Consider the following 19,937-nt stretch of genomic DNA (forward strand, 5'->3'; position numbering starts at 1 on the left):
TTCTCCTGCAGGGACAAGACAGTTCATGGTGGCCTTGTGTGCTGCAGGAGGAAGCTGAGGCAAGTCAGATGACAGACTGGACAGAGACAGGGAGAAGGGGATGAAAGCAGACTAAGGCACTTGGAAGCCATACAGTCGGTGTCATAGATGACATAGTGTCGAGTTAGAACCCGTCAAAACCATACCGTGTTGGTAGATAAAACAGACACACTCCCCGAACACTGCTGCTTCCAGGCATGAGCGCCCGTGTGAGGATTTTCACATGCGTTGGCTGAGCTGAGGAGAGGGATGGGAGGGGTACAAAATGAAGAGAACAGAGGAGGGGCTTCTGTGCGCCAAGAACTGGAGCATGTGACAGACTCACCTCTCTTCCCAAGAGGTTGGAGAGAAAAACAGAAGATACAATAGAGTAGGGAGGGACTAGGAGATGGGCTAGATGGGCTTTGCGGGGCCTGCTGGAGGCTGGGCCGAGGAGCCTTCTGATGCCTTCCTCTCAGCCTTTGGTGACCTGGCAGATGTGTCTTGGAAGCAGATTTTTAGGGAGCAAAGACCATTAAGGCATACAATAAATTGCAGGAGGGAAGCCTGGTACATAGATCCGTGAGGAAGTGAACACACGGGGTTGGAGACTGCCGGCCACCCAGGGAGGGTACAGCGTGGTGTTCTGAGCGCTCGCAGGGAAGCTGCTGGGAGAGTGAAAAATCCAGGCAGGGAAGAGCCAAGGAAGCCACACTTTTGTGTTGATCAACCTAGGAAGGCTTCCTGGAGGAAAGGGGTTTTCCACGTGCCAGGCTTAGGTGCTTTCTGTGGCCAGGCTAGGGTGCCCTCCAGTGGAAGATCGTGGCAGTTCAGGCAGTCCGGGAGCATCTTTTCTGAGGCGCTTCTGAGGCAGAGGGGTGACTCACACAGCCTGACAGGTTCCTCTGAGCCTCAGCGCTCAGGGCTTTGTTTTGTGAAATGGGTTGCACGTCGTGCGGGTGTGATGCCGTTGGATGAGCTCCTGGAAGAACACAGGAAAGGGGTAATTATAGGTGTCTGTGGGCCAACTTTTCTTCCTGTTTGTCTCCTGAAAGTCCTTCTCTGGCAAGGCTTCTGAGCTGTTGGAGTTCATGGACTCTGGAGGGCATTGTGTCCTGCCGCGCCCTCCAGGCAGGTAGCTACCTCCCTGTTCCGTGGACGGTATTAGGAAGCTCTGGGAATGGCCCTTAAATAGAGCCCAAAGCTGAGTCTCCATCTCGGCAGCCTTCTGATGGTCCTCTCTGAGCATCCTGTAACATTAGCCCTACCCCCTGGCAGCCTTACTCGGTGTCTGTGGGTATAGCTGCCTCACATGTGCCCACCACTCTTCCCGCCAAACCAAGACAGACAACTTCCTCTTCTTCAAGACTCTCACAGGGCTGGGTCTCTGGACCCTGGGCGCCTAAACACCCCCCGGGTGTGTCTTGGTCAGCACTTCAAGGGGGCTTGGACTGTTTACTCTTCCACTTACATGGTCTGCACCACAGAGGGCGGGAGCGCCCCCTTCTCTGGGCTCCATGTGTCTATAGGTGATGCCTGATAGGGCAGGAGCAACTTGGGACAGAAGAATGAGCTGTCCCTGTGGAGCACCGCCCAGATTGCAGATTCTTGAGTAAAATGAATGTTGCTTTTTTTTTTTTTTTTTAAGTCTATTTGACAGACAGAGATCATAAGCAGGCAGAGAGGCAGGCAGAGAGAGGGGAAAGCAGGCTCCCCCACTGAGCAGAGAGCCCGACACGGGGCTCAATCCCAGGACCCCGAGACCATGACCCGAGCAGAAGGCAGAGGCTCAACCCACTGAGCCACCCAGGCGCCCCTGAATGTTGCTTTTTAAAGCTGCTAAGTTGCAGGGTGGTTTATGACACAGCTGCAATTACGGGGACAGACATCTTGGCTAGATGTCATAGTTTGTGACCACTTGCTCATTAGAATCATCTTATTCCAGAATTGAAGATGTCCTGAATTCCTGATACAAGTTCAGCTTTTTTTTAACCTTTAAAAAAAATCTTATTTATTTATTTGTCGAAGAGAGGGATTGCACAAGCAGGGAGAGCGGCAGGCAGAGGGAGAAGCAGGCTTCCCCCTAAGCAGGGAGCCCAATGTGGGCTTGATCCCAGGACTCCAGGATCATGACCTGAGCCAAAGGTAGACACTTAACCGAAAGAGCCACCCAGGAGCCCCGATACAATTTTAGTCTTAAAGTCTGCTCAAGACTCTTCTCTCTCTCTGCCCCTAAACCTGGGTTTAGCCCTGGGTTTAGCTCGTGTGTTTATGGCTTGGTTCATCTTTTCATTACCTCCTTCTTTTTGAAGATTTCCAACATGTGTCAGAGGGGTCACCATCAAGCGGCGCTCTGCCTAGGTGACACCTGATGGAGGCGGGGGGCACTCCATGGCCACCATGGGGGTGGTGGCTTCACGTGCCCTTTTGTTCAAGGGTTGGTTCCAGTGAGGTCCCCACACACAGTGCTGCCTTGTGATGCTTGGCCACACGTTGACTTGCCTGCTACCGGATGCCGGCAAGGCCGACCCTTCCGTCTCAGCTCTCCTCCCACCGAAGCTGGTGACCATGACAGGTGGTGGCCATTTCCAGTGTATAGCTTCTTAGAACTTGGGGGACTGATGTCCTTTTGTGCTCATCCCAAGGGGGGATGAAAAGCCAGAGTGACCATGGCTGAGTGTCGAGAGTGAGCCACTGGCTGTGCTAAGTGCTCTTGGAGACTGTCTCTGTTAATTTTCTTCACACACCCAGTCAGGTCTGGGCTCGTGTGCATCTTGATGCCTGGCTGAGGGGGGCGGTAGGACTCCTTGCTCTTGGCCATCCTGACTTTTGTTTTGCTTATACCACATCCAACCAGTTACCAAGACCTTCTGACTCTTCGCGGTCCTTCCGTTTCTTCTTCATCCCCTCCAACGTGGTCTGAGCTCCGGCTATGTTATTTCTCATTTTGTTTCACGCCATAGCTTGCCAGCTGGATTTGCTGCCTTTTATCATGTTCTCACAATCTGTTCTTCGCCCTGCTTCTTGACTGATCCCAATGTACATCCAGCCACCTTCCTCCCACCCACCCACTCACCCCATCCATCACCATGCAGCCCCACCCACCTGCCTCTCTAAGCCAGAGGAAACTCTGCTGCTGACAGGATGGGGGGAACTCCTGGGCCCTCCTTCCTCCTCCTCCTGCTTCCTCATCACCCCGCAAGGGAGGCCCTGCCCTCCGGCCACACTCAGCCAGCTGGGTGTCCCTCCATACCTTCACAGACTCTGTTCCCTGGCTTTGGGCATCTCCACACTTGGTTCAGGGACCATTTCCTTTAAAAGGAGTATGGCATCTTTGCACATGTCTGTTACCATTCTGTGCTGTAGATGCCAGGTCTCCCACTGTGACTGGTAGGCTGTGAGCCACTGGAGGGCACGGCTGGGCTTTTGTCCAGCTTGGTGTCACCAGCACCTAGCACAATGCATGACCCTCAGGGGCTTGATAAGCAGTTGCTGAACAAGTGGATGAGTGGGTGTGCTGGGCCAGGGACCCACAGACTGGGGTGGGGAATGGGTGTTCAATGGCCACCCTGCTCCCCCACCTTCTGGTCCCCAGAGCATCAGCTAGCATGGTCATGATGCCTTCACCGGATGCATGCAGGTGCTCAGGAAAGTCCTGTGGCCAAAGACAGATGCAGGCAGGGCAGCCTGGGCTGGCTGTGAGCAGGGTTCCCTCCACAGCCCTATTCTCTGTTTTCAGGGGTCTCCCCCACAGTCCTGACCCTGGTGGTTTTCTGAATATTCTGGCCAGGAATTGCCAATTCTCCTTCAGGAGCTGGGCACAGCAGAAGACTCAAGCCGAGATTCTCCTTTCTGGACTTTTTTTGGACACCTTCATAATGTTGGTGGTATCGGTAAGAAAAGCAAATATCCTTGAGCCAGAAGCAAAAAAGAAAAACCATTTAGTACATCCCCTGCTCTCCAGGGCCCATAACAGGAGATCCCCAGTTTTCCTTTGGTGATTCATCTAACATCCTAGAGGCTAGCACTGCATATGCCAAGCAGGATGGGGGATCACAGCAGTTATCAGAACCTTGGTCCCTGGGTAACTGCGCAGAGGAAAGCTGTCCTACCCACTGATCTACCCCTTCCACAGTGTTCCATGAGCAGGGAATAAACTTTGGCTGTATTTGAGCCATTCAGTGATATATGGGAAAGGGTTGGGGGTGGCAGTGGGATCCATCTGCCCTGGGTAGGGGCCCCAGGGGTGCATTTTTTGGTAGAAAATTTAAAAACAATAAAGCAGACAAAAAATCAGTTTGTTTTAATGGTCACCTAGCAGGAGCGATTCTAAATAATGTCAGTGATGAAGTCCTCTTCCCCATCAACTCCCCCAGCCTGCTTGGTGCCCCCACCTCACTAGAGCCATTACACTGTTTTCTTTTGAAAGCTTTTAGCATTCTTTATGATACCAGAATACAAGAACACATTTAGTAAGCCTGGAAGTTCTGCCCACCCAGAATGTAGGCCACTCTGGGAAAGGAGGTCCCTGGAGCTTGCCTTTGTGCCCTGTACCCTGGCCTCAAGATTAGTGAAATTAGGCCAGACATTTTTATTTGGGCCAAAGGTACCCAAAGCCAACCTGGATATTGGGGAGTGAGCCAGGCTTGTTGAGGGACTGCCCAACAGGGGTGCTCCAAATGGGATGCTGATGAATGAGTCTACTCCAATTCTCTATCTTGGGGAATATCCGTGGGAGGTCCCCTCAGAGAAGGCAGCAGGAACCACTCCTGAGGTGATACCATGCCTTGGTCACCAGAGAGGTTGCCGGTCCTGGGCAGTGGGAAGCCTTCTGCCATGAGTTCCCGGACGTTCTGGAATGACCCTGTGTGAAGGTGGGCTGCATAACTTCAATTCCAAAGTCACCAAAGTAGGTTTGCTTTTTATTTTCCCCGTACAGTGCTTGGGACTGGAAGTATCTCAGGCGCACCCAGGTAAGCAATAGGACACAGCGAGGAACAGGCCCCATCCCACAGGGTCCAATGGCACTCTCCCCCCCCCCTCTCTGTATCCCCCGAACTCACTGTACTCGGGACTCCCTCTCATTGTCTCTGCTCAAACCCCACAGGGCCTCCCTATTCAGACTGGGCCTGTTCTCACCTCTGGCCTTTGCACTGGCTCATCCTCTTACCTCATCAAAACCTTTGCTCAACATCCCCTTCTCGGGGCAGTTGACGGGGACCATCCTGTTAAAATTGGACCCCATCTTGCTCCCACTTCTCCTGAGTCCCCCTTCCTTTTTCAATTTTTTTCTTCTTCTGACATGTTTTACCATCAAATAGATAATCCACTCTCTCCCCAAGTTTATGGTCGACCTCTCCCACTGGAATGGGAGCTTAAGAAAACATCCACCTTTGTATGTTTTATTTCCTGATGTATGTCAAGTTTGTGGAACGGGTATTCAGTTAGTACTTGTTGAATGAAGAAAAAGAAACAGAGTCCAGAGTGAGGCAGGCCCTTCCAGAGCATTGGTTTTGAGGTCTGGTTTCTGTTTTGCTTCTCTTGTTCTGCCTGCCCACCATGGAGGGGCCCTCTCAGCTTCCGGCACACCCAGCTCCCCTTCCTGCTAGTTAGGGTTAGTGTGTGTGTCTGTGGCCACAAGAGTAAAAGGCTGGGGCAAGTTGGTTCTGCAGAAAATCGGTTGATGGGGTGTCTCCCCAGCCCACCCCGGGACTTGCTTCAGCCTTGCAGCTCTGTCCTCCGGGTGCAGGAACAAGGGCCTCTTCTCAGACTGGTGCTCCCGGGGCAGGTCCTGCTCCCTCTATCCATTCTTATGCTCCCCACGTAGAGTGCGATTCTGTCCTCCATGTCCTCCTGCTATGAGGTGTGTGTGTGTGCGTGGGTGCGTGAGAGAAAGAATGAGTGAGCCAGCAGAAGGACCCTCCCCATTCTCTCTCGTTCTGTGTGGCTCTTTTCTTATGCCCCCTCCCCAAGCCTCTTCTCCCAAGAGGGAGTTCTGGAAGACCATTCCTTGTTCTTGTCTTTGTACACAGAGATTCTCTGTAACGAGAGCTTCACTCCGAGGACTGGATTGCTGGAGGCTTAGGCATCATGAGAGTCGGGACTGCAGGGAGGGGCTTTCCCCCTGGGTCCCTTTTTCATCCTGCCCCTCTGGGGTGTGACATCGGGCTGAGCTGCTCTGGCTCAAAGCTTGGTTTGGCAGAGGATCTCAGGAACTGGGCGATCTCTCTCGGACTCAGTAGCTCTCCTGGCACCCCCACTTCTATTCTCTCTGCCATGTCCTGTCATCTTCCTGGCCCCACCTCAGGTCCCACCTCCTTTGTGATGCTCCACCTGCCACGAGCAGCCTCCCTCAGAAAGCCAAGAACATTCCCTTCACCTGACTGGTCGTCTTTCCTTCTTTTGCCTGGATCTTTCCTGCCTCGGTCTGGTGTCCCCAGGAGACCAGGTTCTTCAAGGGCAAGTTCTGTCCAGCTCTAGTGTGCTTGGCATCTAGATTGGGGCCTTGTTCTGGTGGGACCTAAGCACTTGCCCGCGAGTGAAGGCACCTCCTTGGGGACAGCTCCTGGGCATGGCACACAGTGGAGGGGTCAATCAGTATTTGTGGACTAGATGAAGACACTCTCCAGATACTGGCCCTTCCTTCCTGTGTCTAGTCTTTTCAACTGCAACAATGTTTCCTGCGGATCTAGTATGTGTTGGTGGCCGTGAAGGCTATGGAAGTTGATAAGGCATGCTTTCTGCACCAAGGGGCTGTACCAGCCCCAGTGACTCGACTCTGAGAATGCAGGAAATGCAGTAACAGGAAAGGCTGGAAGGGTTCACTCCACACGGGCTCACCCTGGAAAGATCAGCCAGGCATCCTCATGGCCTCATGGAGGGAAACGTGTAATCTGCTGGGAGGATGGGTCCATTGACTTTATGGGACACGGGACCCTTGGCGTCTCAGGAATGTGTATCTGCCCAAGCCCCCACTTGCCCATGGGGGATAATGACGGCAGTGGACTCACAGGGTAGGAGGGGAATTAGGGGCTGAAGAGCCATGTCTAGGCCTGTGGGGTGGAAAAGGCAGCAAGGGGCAGGTTTACTGTGACACGGGGTCTCCTCCACATGCTTATTAAAGGAGACAAGTTTCAGCTTTCCTTCTTGGTCTGCCTAGCGGGAGATTCCCACGCTTATAAATGGCATTAATAACTTTCTCCCGCCTTTTATGTTGTTGGGAGGCCTGTCATCCACCCCATAAAAGGCAGGGGCATTGACAGGTCTCTAGCGTGAGACCTGAGCGCTTCCATCCTCTCTGCCTTCCCTTCCCTGCACGGTGGAGGCATGGCGAGCCGTTCCTACCGTCTCGGCTCCGGCTCTGGGGTCAGGAACTTCAGCTCCTGTTCTGCGGTCGTGTCCAAGCCCTCAGCCCGTAGCTGTGTGGGTGTCCTGGCCTCCCTCAGGGGCAGTCCCGGGGGGCCCAGCTACAGGTGCCTGGGGGGCTTTAGCAGCCGGAGCCTGTGTGCCATGGGGTCCCCGAGGACAGCGGTGAGCTGTGGATGGCCCCTGCGCAGCGGGAGCAGCTTGGGCTACCGGGTGGGGGGCCTCTTCGGGCCCAGCCTGCCCTGCATCACCAGCGTGTCTGTCAACGAGAGCCTCCTCACGCCTCTCAACCTGGAGATCGACCCCAACGCACAGTGCGTGAAGCATGAGGAGAAGGAGCAGATCAAGAATCTTAACAACAAGTTCGCTGCCTTCATCGACAAGGTGGGTCTGTGGGCGGCGCCCTGGGGAAGTGCCATGGGAATGGGCAAGGTACTTGGAGCTCAGGGGTGAGCTGGGTTCACTCTACACCCCAGGCCTGCTACCCATCAGCAGGTGGCCTTGAGAGCATGACTGAATCGGGCTCTTGGTTTTCATTGAAGCTGCTTCCCTGCCCCAAAAGACCAGAGAGTGTGTCCGTGGCCCCATCTCTTGGATCTCAACCATCAACAGTGGTAGCCGTGAGGGGCATGTCTGCTAGGCTGGGGTCTGACCCACCTCCTGGAGGAGATGCTGCCACCTCCAGGGTGGACAGGGGAGCCAGGAAGAGGAGGAGCCAGAAGCTCATCTTCTGCTCCTTCCAATGGGGACAGGGTAGGTAGGCTGTGAGTTCCCACGACTTCTGCCCTGGGCGCCCTTCCCCACCTAATACGGACACAGATTAAAGACAGTGACTTGAAAAACTTCAGGGGAAGCCCCAGGAGGGGCTGTGGACTTGTGCTTTCCTGATAGTGCACTCTCTGAGCCCACTTTCTGGTTGGATGCTGGGCTCTGGTTTCCCCTGACTCGGTGGTGCTCCGTCTGAGAGCCTCTCTGCGGGAGGGCAGCCGCTGAAGTCCGGGGGAGGAAAGGCTTATCTTCTAGGGCTGAATGGTGTGCCTGTCTATGCCCAGGGACTTTGTAGGTGGACACACACAGGGTGATGGTGCGTGGGAGCTTTGCTCTCAGACAAATGTCACCATCAGGAATGGGCATCTCTGTAAGCAAAGGGGACCTACATCTATTCTTAACACACTGCCGGCTCTCCCCTGCCATCAGCACATCAGGCAGGGTCTTCATTTCACAAGGACGCGCACCAAGTGTGTGGGGTGGTGGGACTTGAAATCCAGCCCATGCTCTGTTCACTGGACTGTGTGCCCCAGCAGGAGGTTGCATCTGCCTGGAGCGGCCTCTTTGTCTAATTTGCTCAAAAGCATAGTGAGGGCCCTGAGCATGCATGGACATTTGCACATGGCCTTCTGGGCAGCAGCATCCCGCTGTGCAGTCTCAGTTGTAAGCAGTCCGTTCCAGTCACACTCCTTCCCCAGACTGGCTTTCCCTCCCCTGAGGTGGCTGACAGCCCCCCACCTTTTCATAATGAGCTCTGGGTATGCAAAGTGTATCGCCCAGGGTGGTTTAAGCCTGTGGAGCGGGCAAGCCAGAGACTGGGTCTGCATGGGGCAACCCAGGGCAGGTGCCTTTGGTTCATTAGGGTTTGGCTTCTTTTCCCACAATAATAGGCAGTTGAGGGGTGCTTTCTTCCAGGTTTGTGCTCCCAGAAGATTATGGCTTGGGAGCAGATCACCTAGTGTAGGGCTGGCAAGGTTATGGGGCCTGGTAGGACCTGAATGAAGCCAAGCCTGAGATGCATGCCTGCTGGAGGGGGAGCCGCTGAGACCCACCTTCAGACCCACGCCCTGCACCACCTGAGCCTCTGGTCTGTTAAGGTCATGGAGATCCAGACTCTTGCCTGAAATTACTCAGTTATTAAATGTTGGCAATGAATTCAGTTTCTATAAAACAGTTTGCTGTCAGATAAAACACTTGGTCAGGGCAGAAAGGGCCTGGGGCCTCCCTGTGTGATCTTGCTGATGTACAGCTGCTGCCTCAGTTTACCGTGAAGCTCAGAGAGAAGGAGGCACAGGGACCTGGTTAGTGGCAGTCAGCCAGTGGGAAGTCTCCTAACTCCTGGTCTGGGGGCCCCCGCAGCTGGGCTCTCACACCCCAGGATCAGAGTGAGGGAGAGTATGGTAGATGCATATTTAAATGCCCTAAGAATGCCCACAAACTGAGTAGCTTAAAACAACATGAATTTATTATCTCCTGAGGCCGACATCAAGCTGTTGGCCTTAGGGGAGACCTGTTTTCAGGGACGTGCAGGCTTTTGGCAGAATTGAGTTCCTCGTGATCGGAAGACTGAGGTCCCCATTCCCTTGCTGCTTGCTGCCAGAGCTGCTTCTGTTTCTAGAGGTCACTGGCTTTCGTTGGCTCAGGCCCTTTCTCCTTCCGCCTCCAAAGCTGGTGACCGCAGTGGTAGCTGTCTCAGGTTCTGAATCTCTCGTCCCCCTCCTCCTTCCGTGACCCTTTCCACTCTCTGGTTCCTTGTCCACTTTAAAAAAGGCCCATTTGGTCCCTTGAGGCCATCTGGATAATTCCAGATCTCCTGATCTTCAACGCCATACCTAAATTCCACATACATGGTCCCTTTGGCCATGTAGCATAACCTATTCCCAGGTTCCATGGATTAGGACGTGACCTTCTTTGATTTTGCGCCCCAGCCCCCATCCTGGCCTGGGGTGTTTTTGCAGATCAGATGTTACTTCACTCTGTGCAGAAAACCACCTCACACTCCTCTATGGGGAGATGGGGATGGGAACATGACTGGGGGAAGAGCTGTGACCTGCGCTTCCAGGCTTTGCCAAATGATTTGGACTATGGGGGAAGGTCACAAGCTGCTGCAGGTCAGGGGCTCTCCCCAAGGGCAGTGAGGGCTCCGGGATCCTGGGCTCCCCCTGAGTCTTTTTCCTCCCCGCTGGGTTGCAGGTGCGCTTCCTGGAGCAGCAGAACAAGCTGCTGGAGACCAAGTGGCAGTTCTACCAGGACCGCAAGTGTTGTGAGAGCAACCTGGAGCCCCTGTTCGAGGGCTACATTGAGACTCTGAGGCGGGAGGCTGAGTGCATGGAGGCCGACAGCGGGAGGCTGGCCTCGGAGCTCAACCACGTGCAGGAGGTGATGGAGGGCTACAAGAAGAAGTGAGTGCAGCCTGGCCGGGGGTACTTATGGGGGTGGAGCAGGTTTTGGCCCCCCCAACTATCCTGGAGTGGAGATGGCTGAAGGTCAGGGTCATTTCAGGCAACCACTCAGATGGTTCTGTTTCCTCAGGCGACTCCATCTGGTCTCCGCTCCCGGCCCTTGTGGGCCCTGTCCTGGGGAGATCCAGAGAAAGGAATGATGAAACAGGAGGGTAGAGATCACAGGGCTGGAGGGAAGAACTTGGGAGCAGTCAGCGCTAGGATGGAAAGAAAGGAAACGTCCCTGGGGAGATAGATGTATCTTAAAGATGATCTGGCCAATGCCATTCAAGGTATCTGATGAGCTCAGATAATTCCTTTATTTACTCTGTAGATAAATCACTAGGCTCTTGTTCTGCAAGGCTCTGCAATTCAAAGGTCCATGTAAATCTTTCATTTTAACCTGACTTGTTTTGGCCATTACCTGGTTAAAATTCACTGGGTCACTGCTAATTTGCCCCTCTTTACCTGGTAGATATGGACAGAGAGAAGGGGGATTCTGACATAATCAGTCCTGGTAATACTAACTGGAAGTAACTGCAGAGGCAGGCACAACTCTGTTTGCAGGTGGCAACGTCTGCCTCCCAGTCTCTGTGAGTGTGAGGGCCGGTAATTACACAGCTCAGAGTTTATAGAAGCCCAAATTACTCTGTTATTAAAAAGTTGTGGAAAGCGTGCCGTGAGAACTCTGGTTCTCCTGCTGGCTGGGCCAGGCCAGGAATGGCCTCATGGGCAGGAGTAAGAGAATGTGCCAGCAGGTGGAGAGGGGGGTGGAAATGTCCCCCAGCAGTCTGGGCACAGTGGGGTGCTTCCAGAATGTCAAGTCCTTGGATGTTAGGGGAGGGGAAGAGAACGTTCCAGGGATCGCTTCAGGGAGCTTTATGTTTTGTACATAAAGGCTGAAAGACCCCACCCCCAGAGCATGTGTCTTCCATTCATTCCACAAATAAGTCCAGAGAAACTTCCTGCACACCAGTCAATTTAACCCAAGATGCAGAGAGATTCAATGACTTGCCTGAGTTTTGCAGCCACTTCAGTCCAAGCTTGGACCAGAAACCAGGGACTTGAGCTCCGTGTCCAGTATCTTCTTGGTGTGTTCCTTGTGACTGAAGAATAGAAGCCCAGAGAGGCCACGCCTCTTCTCGCAAAGCATGCAGCAAGTGAAGGGTAGAACCAAGGAGTTTTGAAATCCTTGGGCTCTCTGGCCAGCCCAAAGCCCTCCTCCTCAGGGGCCTTTCCACCTGTGCTGTGTCTCCTTAGGTATGAAGAGGAGGTGGCTCTCAGGACCACAGCCGAGAATGAGTTTGTGGTGCTGAAGAAGGTGAGTGACTCTTCCCACACGGAGAGGAATGAAATCTTGGATGCTGGAGGCCAAGTTTGTGTCAGTCTAATGGTCATGGCCAGGCACTTGAGTCCCCTAACAGATGGAGGCCAATTAGTCAGCAATGTCCCTGTGATAGTGAAATTGATTTACAAGTGACCATGGGAACTGATCAGGGCATCTGCAGAGAGCTGGACAGCAGCACCATGAGGTCTCAGGCATGAGAACCAGCTGCTTAGGTGGCGCCTGACCTGGGTGCCAAGGATGACTTGCTTGGGCATGTACTCAAGGCTCTGTGGCCACCACATGGTCATGCTCCATCGGCCAGTCTGGCTCAGCGGTAGCAGTCTAACATTTTGGGCTGTGATTCTAAGCTACCCACTTCAGGAAGATTTCCAGTCCTAGAGGAATCAGAAAAAAGTCTGTAAGGGGTCAGATTTCTCTCCACTCTTTATTCCTAGTTGGTTCCACGGATGTTCCTGTGGTGGGAGAAGAGTGGGTCATAACATGGCCTCGGGGCCCCCGATAGAGTACTGATGTCCAGTGGCATGTTCCTCCAGTGCTGATGTCCTCCATGTTCCCTCCTTTCCCGTGTGTGTCTACCAGGACATAGACTGTGCCTACCTGCGCAAGGCTGACCTGGAGGCCAACGTGGAGGCGCTGAGAGAGGAGATGGGTTTCTTGCAGGCCCTCTATGAGGAGGTGAGTTTCTTCCCATCTCCAGAAGAGCAAGTGAGGGAGGAGAGGGTGGAGGGCTTTTTGGGTTGTGGCTTGTCTTGGCCCTTTGGCTCTAGAGAGGGTTGTTCGTCCCTAACTCTTTTAGGGCCTAACCACCCTCTCCTTCTGTGACCAGAGATTTCTCTTGCTCAGGCCTCCTTGAAAAATGGAAATGGATGATGTCCTTCCTTTAAAATAATTCAAAAGACTATATTTCGTTGCCTGTCTACACAGTATAACATGAAGTAGAGATTTGAGAATATAGGTATAGGTATATAGAGATAATAATATCTTACTAATTCAGGTAGTATGAAAACTTAATTAGAAAACCCATTATCTGGTTGATTACATTTATACAGATAACTAGAGCTGATATGGATAGTTGGGGTCCCAGGTGGAAAAACCCCCTTTGTCTCTATCCCTAGAAATTAGCCTCGGTTGATCCAGGCTTTAATGGAATCTCACCTTGCTCTTTGCCTTGAGGCCATGGTCCAGATTCCAGCCCTCTTCTCTTAAAATCCCCTCTGAAATTCTCCAGTTTAATTCCTGAAGCTTCAGATGGGGACTGTTTTTTACCTCCAGAGATGGGAATTGAAGGGGGATTTGGAGCTGAGGACACTGGTTGCTATCTCCCACAGGAAATCTACCTTCTTCAGTCACAAATCTCGGACACCTCGGTGGTGGTCAAGATGGACAACAGCCGGGAGCTCAACATGGACTCGGTTGTGGCCGAGATCAAGGCTCAGTATGACGATGTTGCCAGCCGCAGCCGGGCCGAGGCTGAGTCCTGGTACCAAACCAAGGTGATCCGGAGGGCCAGGCTGCCCATTGGGCAAGGATCATAGCTGGAACCCAGAGATTCCTGGGACAGGTGCCCATGCACTGAGAGGGGCCACAGCACAAACCCAAGCAGAGCAGGGGTGGGAGGTGGGACCGTGGAAGAACAGAGGGTTCTTCCCAGCATCCTCTCCCACAATGTTGCAACCATTGGCTGTTTCTCAGTATTGGTCCCCCAACCCACAGTGTGAGGAGATGAAAGCCACCGTGAGCCAGCAGGGCGAGAACCTCCGCAGAACCAAGGATGAGCTCAACGAGCTGAACCGCCTGATGCAGAGGCTCACAGCGGAGGTGGAGAATGCCAAGCAGCAGGTCAGGGGGCGCTGAGACCTCACCCAGTTTACCTGCTGCTTCTGATCTGCTCTATGCTTCCCTCCTACCTGGACGGGCTGCTGCTCTTTTTGGAGAGGCTTATAGTTTAACCACCTGCCTCTGAAGTTTGCACAAAACATTTTAGGGGGAGGGTTGGTCTATCTTCTCTGAATTCTGCTCTTATTTCCCTTCTTATCCCTTTACCATTTCTCTCCTTTAAACATAGACAGCGTGGTCTAGGGCAGGTTGTGTCCTGCTGTCTCTCCCCCTGCCTCTCTGGATGGACTTGAGGTGCACAGACCCGAACTGATGTAATGCCACTCTGTTCAAAGTGCCATTCACTCCCACCATCTGTGCATCTTTGCAACTGAGCATGGTTTTTCCTTCATCTTCATTCCATTCTCATGCAGCTAATATACATCCCTCTTGCACACATATATTTACATACATAGATACATATGCATCCTTCAAAATAAATTCATATAGATTTCTTAGTGTTTTAAATTTACATCGTGACATTATGCCATTAATCTATCTGATTCTTCCTGTTGCCAGTTCAAAGTCATTGACATCCATTCATGTTGCTCTAAATGATCTGTTTTATCTTTTCTGTGCATTGAAGGCATTAATATTCATAAACCAGAGTTTCCTGTTCATTCCCCTATGGATGTCCACTTTGTTGGCCTCCAAGTCTTTGCTATGCCACCAGTTGTATCATGAACATTTTTCCTGTTTTTATACATGTGTGCATGCTTCCATATACATCTCCATGAGAGATGTCTTGAAGGCATAAAGCAAGAAATGGAATTGTTGAGTTGTAGGATATTCACTGAATTACTTCCCATAAGAGCACTCAGAGCTCTGTGCTCACATACAGTCCCACCGTAGGCAGGCGGCAGCTTCAGCTCAAACTCGCTATGATCAGACCCCAATTCTTATGGATCTAAGAGGTGTAAACTAGTAACAAGTTGTTTTTTTAATTTTCATTTCTCTGGTTAACTAGTGATGTCGAACGTCTCCTTCTAGGCTTACATACTCATTTGCTTTTCCCATTCTAAGAACTGCCTAGTCCTATTATCTGCTCATTTTTGTATTGTGATTCCTGTCTTTTTTCTTGACAGTTTGCAGCAGTTCCTTGTCCACTATGTCTAGGTGGTAACCCTTTGTCAGTTCTGCCTGTTGCAGCTCAGCTCCTCTCAGACTGCCCCTTGTTTGTTTGCTTTCCTGAAAGGAAGTCTTCAACCCGGATGTGACCACACCCTTCAGCTCTTCCCTTAATGGTTTATACCTATGAAAGTTTGAGGTCATAGAGGTATCCTCTTGCATTCTTGTCTTCGACTAGTTTTATAGTTTTACCTCTCACATTTAGGTCTTTCACCTGTCAGAACTTTATTTTTTGTATATGCAAGGAGTAAGACTTGGGTTAATTTGTTTCTATGGGTAGTAAGAGAATGGATCATGTAATCTGTTCTTACCGACTGGTTTGTGATACTACCTCTGTCCCAGCCCTGAGTTTTTCATATATCTGTGGCTCAATTTCTGTCCTCTCCCTTCTGTGTCGTGGTTCTTAAACACTGTGTAAGATGTATCACGATTAATTTATTGCTATTTATAGCTGAGGTGATAAAATATAAGAATGGTCCTGGAAGTGAAATTAGAGAAGATTGGAAGTTATCCTCGCTTGCATGCTAATATGCTTTTAAAGAATATTTATTTCATTGTGGCAAGAACTCTTCATATGAGATCTACCCTTCTAGTGGGTCTTTAGGTGTACAATATATGATTGTGGACAGTGTGGTACAGCGGATCTCTAGAATTCATTCATCCTGCTTAACTGAGACTTTGTGGCCATTGATTAGTAACTCCGTATTTTCCCTCCTTCCAGTCCTTGGCAGCCATCATCCCACTGCTTGAGTCTATAAATTTGACTTTTTAATTTTAATTTAAATTTTAAAAAATTTTACTATTTTAGCTACTCCCTAAAGTGGAATCAGGCAGTTTGTCTTCCTGTATCTGCCTTACTAGACTCAGCATAATGTATTCAAGGTTCATCCATGTTGTGGTATAATGCAGAATTTTTTCCTTTTTTTAAATAAAAGGCTGAGGGGCGCCTGGGTGGCTGAGTGGATTAAGCCACTGCCTTCGGCTCAGGTCATGATCTCAGGGTCCTGGGATCGAGCCCCGCATCAGGCTCTCTGCTCAGCAGGGAGCCCGCTTCCCTCTCTCTCTCTGCCTGCCTCTCTGCCTACTTGTGATCTCTCTCTGTCAGATAAATAAATAAAATCTTAAAAAAAAAAAGTTTAAATAAAAGGCTGAATAGCATTCCACTGTATGTTTATACCACGTTTTCTTTATGTTCATCTGTAGATGGACACTTAAGTTGTTCCCATGTCTTGGCTTTGGTGAATTGTGCTGCAATGAACATGGGAATGTTAATATTTCTTCAAGATCCTGATTTTAGTAATTTTGGATAAATACTCAGAAGTGGGATTGCTGGATCATAGGGAAGTTCTATTTCTAATTTGTTGAGGAACCTCCACACTGTTTTCCATAGTGGCTGCACTCTTTTGCATCCCCACCAACAGTTTGTGAGAGGTTCAGTTTCTCCACATCCTCAATAACACTGACCTTGTATTTTGTTAATAGCCCACCAGGCAGGTGTGAGATGATTCTCATGGTGGTGTTGATTTGCCGTTCCTTGAAAAGGATGTCGTCGAGCAGTTTCTTCTGTACCTGCAAGACATTTATATGTCTTCTTCAGAGAAATGTCTCTTTAAGTTCTTAGCCCATTTTGAAAATCCAATTATTAGGGTTGTTTTTGTTTTTGCTTTTACTATTGAGCTGTGGGAGTTCCTTCTGTTTTAAGTGGGGCAGAAGGGAGGAGCTGCAGTTAGTACAGTGGGTGGCTAGAGGGGGACTTCTTCTAGCATGCTGATCTCAGTGGGTCAGAGAATGGCCTATGAAAACCTGGGCTTGACACTAATTACTCGGGTAGCTTAGGGCAAGTCACAGCTTCTCTGAGTCTCAGTTTCTTCATCTGCATAATGGGAATAACCACGCCTGTACTGACAAGCTCACAGAGTAACTGTAGGCGGGTAAGGTAGATCTGTGAAAGTACCTTGTAAACTAACAACGGTAAACAGACGTCAGATAGTATCACCACTTATTACCAGCCCTGTTCCATTGCTCCCTAACGGCTCACCGGGGACTTGAATTTTACAATAAAGTGGTACAAAAATGGAGCAAGAAAGCCCCAAAGTGCCATTATTTTCCTGCCTCATTAATTTGCAAGTTGACCATTTTGAATGGGGTTGACTGAGGCCATGGGGGACCCACCAGGATTCCCACAGCCTGCAACCCCTTCTAAACCCTTCCCTCCTCTCCTCCCTGACAGCGCTGCAAGCTCGAGGGCTCTGTGGTGGAGGCGGAGCAGCAGGGCGAGGCGGCCCTCAGGGATGCCAAGTGCAAGCTGGTAGGGCTGGAGGAGGCCCTGCAGAAGGCCAAGCAGGACATGGCCTGCCTGCTCAAGGAGTACCAGGAAGTGATGAACTCCAAGCTGGGCCTGGACGTGGAGATCGCCACTTACCGCAAGCTGCTGGAGGGCGAGGAGAGCCGGTGAGGATGGGGCTCAGGGTCACTTCTCATCCCCACTGAGGGCTTGAAGACTGCTTTGCTCAACTATAATCCTCCAAGCAGAGAGCATTCAGACGGGAAAGACTCAAGTAAGACTCTAGAAATCATGGAGTCCAGCCAATTCTCCATTTTCATTTGGGGAAACTAAGGTCTAGAGAGGGGAAGGAACTTGTTCAAGGTCACAGCTAGGTAGTGTCTTTGCTTACACTGATCTCCAGCTGGTTAGCGTTCCAGTGATCTTTGCCCTCTTACACTTCCCTCTGGCTGCACATCAAGCTTGTACCAAGACAACTGCTTTATCCCACTGGCTGAAAGGATGTTTCTGCAATCGCATCTCAGTGGATTGCAAAAGCTGGAATCATTCCAATGGTTTGTTAAAGGTCATTTGATTTGGGGTACACAGACAAGGAGCCCTGTAGTCCCATGTTCAGGACCAATAAATGGAAATGAGCAGCTCGGTGTCCTTACTTAGCAGGGGAAGACAGGGTTGGACATATATCCATCCTCCAGGTGACCAGGGTTAGTGTCCAGGGGAGGCTGTTGGAGGCTTCTCAGAAGAGGAGGTAGAAGAGCTGAGGGGGTGGGAAAGGGACAGGAGACATCAAGCTGTGCTGACAGTTTGAGCCAAGAATGGGGGCACCGAAGTAAATAAGGGAGGAGCAATGTGGATTTGCACCCGGGGTAGTGATGGGGCCCCTAGCCTAGAAGTGGCCACATCATTACGACCTCCTACTTGGGTCCCATCACTGGGAAGCAGGCTAGACTGGGGAAGTAGAATATAAAGGTTAAGATCACAGGCTGGGAGACAAACCACTTGGGTTCAAACCCCAGCTCTACCCCTTACTAGCTCTGAACACCTATGCTTCAGGTTCCTAATCTATAAAACAGATAATCATAAAACCCATCACTTTTAAGCTGTTGGAATAAATGAGTTAATGTGCATAGTAAGCACAAGTAGGAGCAGGTTACAATCAGAATAAGAATCTGTCTCTCCAGGTGGCCATGCAGGGCTGGACCATGGAGAGGTTCCTTATTAACCAGGTTAGTTTTAGAAATCTGACGTGTGTGACACCCAAGGCAGCTGGCACGCTGTTGGATTTGTGCCATGCTTGATCAAAGCAGGTCGACTTTTCTGTCCATGTCCTCAGCCCACCAGAGTCTGCCTCCTCCTTTGTACACTTATGCCCTCAACCCACTCATCTACATTCAGTGAAGCACTGGGCATTTGCGCAGTGAAACTTACTTTTATTGTAATCATCATCATTGTTAGTGTATTAATAACCCCACCATATAACTAATGAGGCACTGTCTCCAACACATGAGATTTTAAAAGACGGTTTAGTGTGTGGCATCTTGCCTATTGTGGCCATTGACCTTTTAGCGATCTTCTCTTCTTGGCATTTAACAAGTTTAATTGGACTACACCAGTAATTCTCATTGCAGAAAACAAGAAAATAAAAGCAACCATCATCACTCAACTTGGAGACAGCTGCTGCTAGCAATGTGGTCCCACAGGCAGTATGATGGGTAGAATCTTCTGGAAGGGCACAGTTCCAAGGCTGTGGTAGAGTCAGAGTCATGTGGCTGGAAAGTGAGCCCAAAGCATAGATATCTATAAGTACTCCACGTCGGGCAGAAGGGCTCAGACTAGAGCTTTACTGGAGGGTCAGGTTTGAGGCTGGGGATTAACAAAGAGGATGACATAGAGCAGAAAGTGCAGGTGGCCCTGAGGGAGAAGGGGGCCCACTGCATTGATGTAAGTGTCCCACCATCAACGAGATGTTTCTAATGTTAATAGCAAACACAGTGGATTTACTGGGTACCAGGCTCTATTTGTAGGTGCTTGGCAATATAGAGCTTACCACAATCCTGGGAAGTGGGTATGATCATCTCTATTTCAGAAATGAGGAGGAGACTGAGGCACAGAAAGCCTGGGTGACTTGTCCTAGGCCACCCAGCTAGTAAGTGGCTCAGCCAGATTTGTGCCCAAGAGTCCAGGGTCTTAACCACCATACCCTCCTGCCTCCCTCTGCATTTATAAAGTCAGGTGGATATTTGGGGTAGCATGTAAACTCATGGGGTGAAAATGGATCTATTAGAAGAGAGGCAAGCTTTTTGGTACCTAGAGGTGGCCAGTTAGGTAGTGGTTGTTCCCATCTCTTACTTGGCCATGTTGGAATTTCCAGCCAGGGGACAAGGAGGATAACACTCACTGTAACCCATGTCTCCCTTTCAGTATACCACCTTCCCATGGGCAAAAACCAAACAAGGCATAAAGTGGCCTTTTAGATCCTGCAACCTAACATTTCCCTGTCCTTTCGGGATCTCTGGGAGCAGGGACATTACTGATGCTCTCTGCAGTGGGTAGGAAGCATGCCCCCAGCCCTTCAGCTCTGGTCCCCTTGCTCAGGATGGAGCAGAATAGACCCAATTGAGAAGGAGCAGGGAACTCCCTTCTAAATGTTCACTCACTCACTCTCTCTTTCTCTCTCTCCCCTGCAGCTTGTGTGAAGGCGTGGGCTCTG

At 50.8% G+C, this 19,937-nt stretch overlaps 1 protein-coding gene across 1 annotated transcript; it reads left to right on the plus strand.

Moving 5' to 3' along the window:
• Positions 1 to 7,344: 7,344 nt before the first annotated feature.
• LOC132019707 (keratin, type II cuticular Hb5-like) lies at positions 7,345 to 17,398 on the plus strand. Its single transcript, XM_059403184.1, has 7 exons — positions 7,345 to 7,767; positions 10,345 to 10,553; positions 11,853 to 11,913; positions 12,520 to 12,615; positions 13,269 to 13,433; positions 13,654 to 13,779; positions 17,174 to 17,398. Exons 1-7 carry the CDS (start codon positions 7,345 to 7,347, stop codon positions 17,396 to 17,398), a joined length of 1,305 nt encoding a protein of 434 aa, XP_059259167.1.
• The last annotated feature ends 2,539 nt before the right edge of the window (positions 17,399 to 19,937 follow it).

Source organism: Mustela nigripes, chromosome 6 (assembly GCF_022355385.1).
Source record: "Mustela nigripes isolate SB6536 chromosome 6, MUSNIG.SB6536, whole genome shotgun sequence".
NCBI lineage: Eukaryota > Metazoa > Chordata > Mammalia > Carnivora > Mustelidae > Mustela > Mustela nigripes.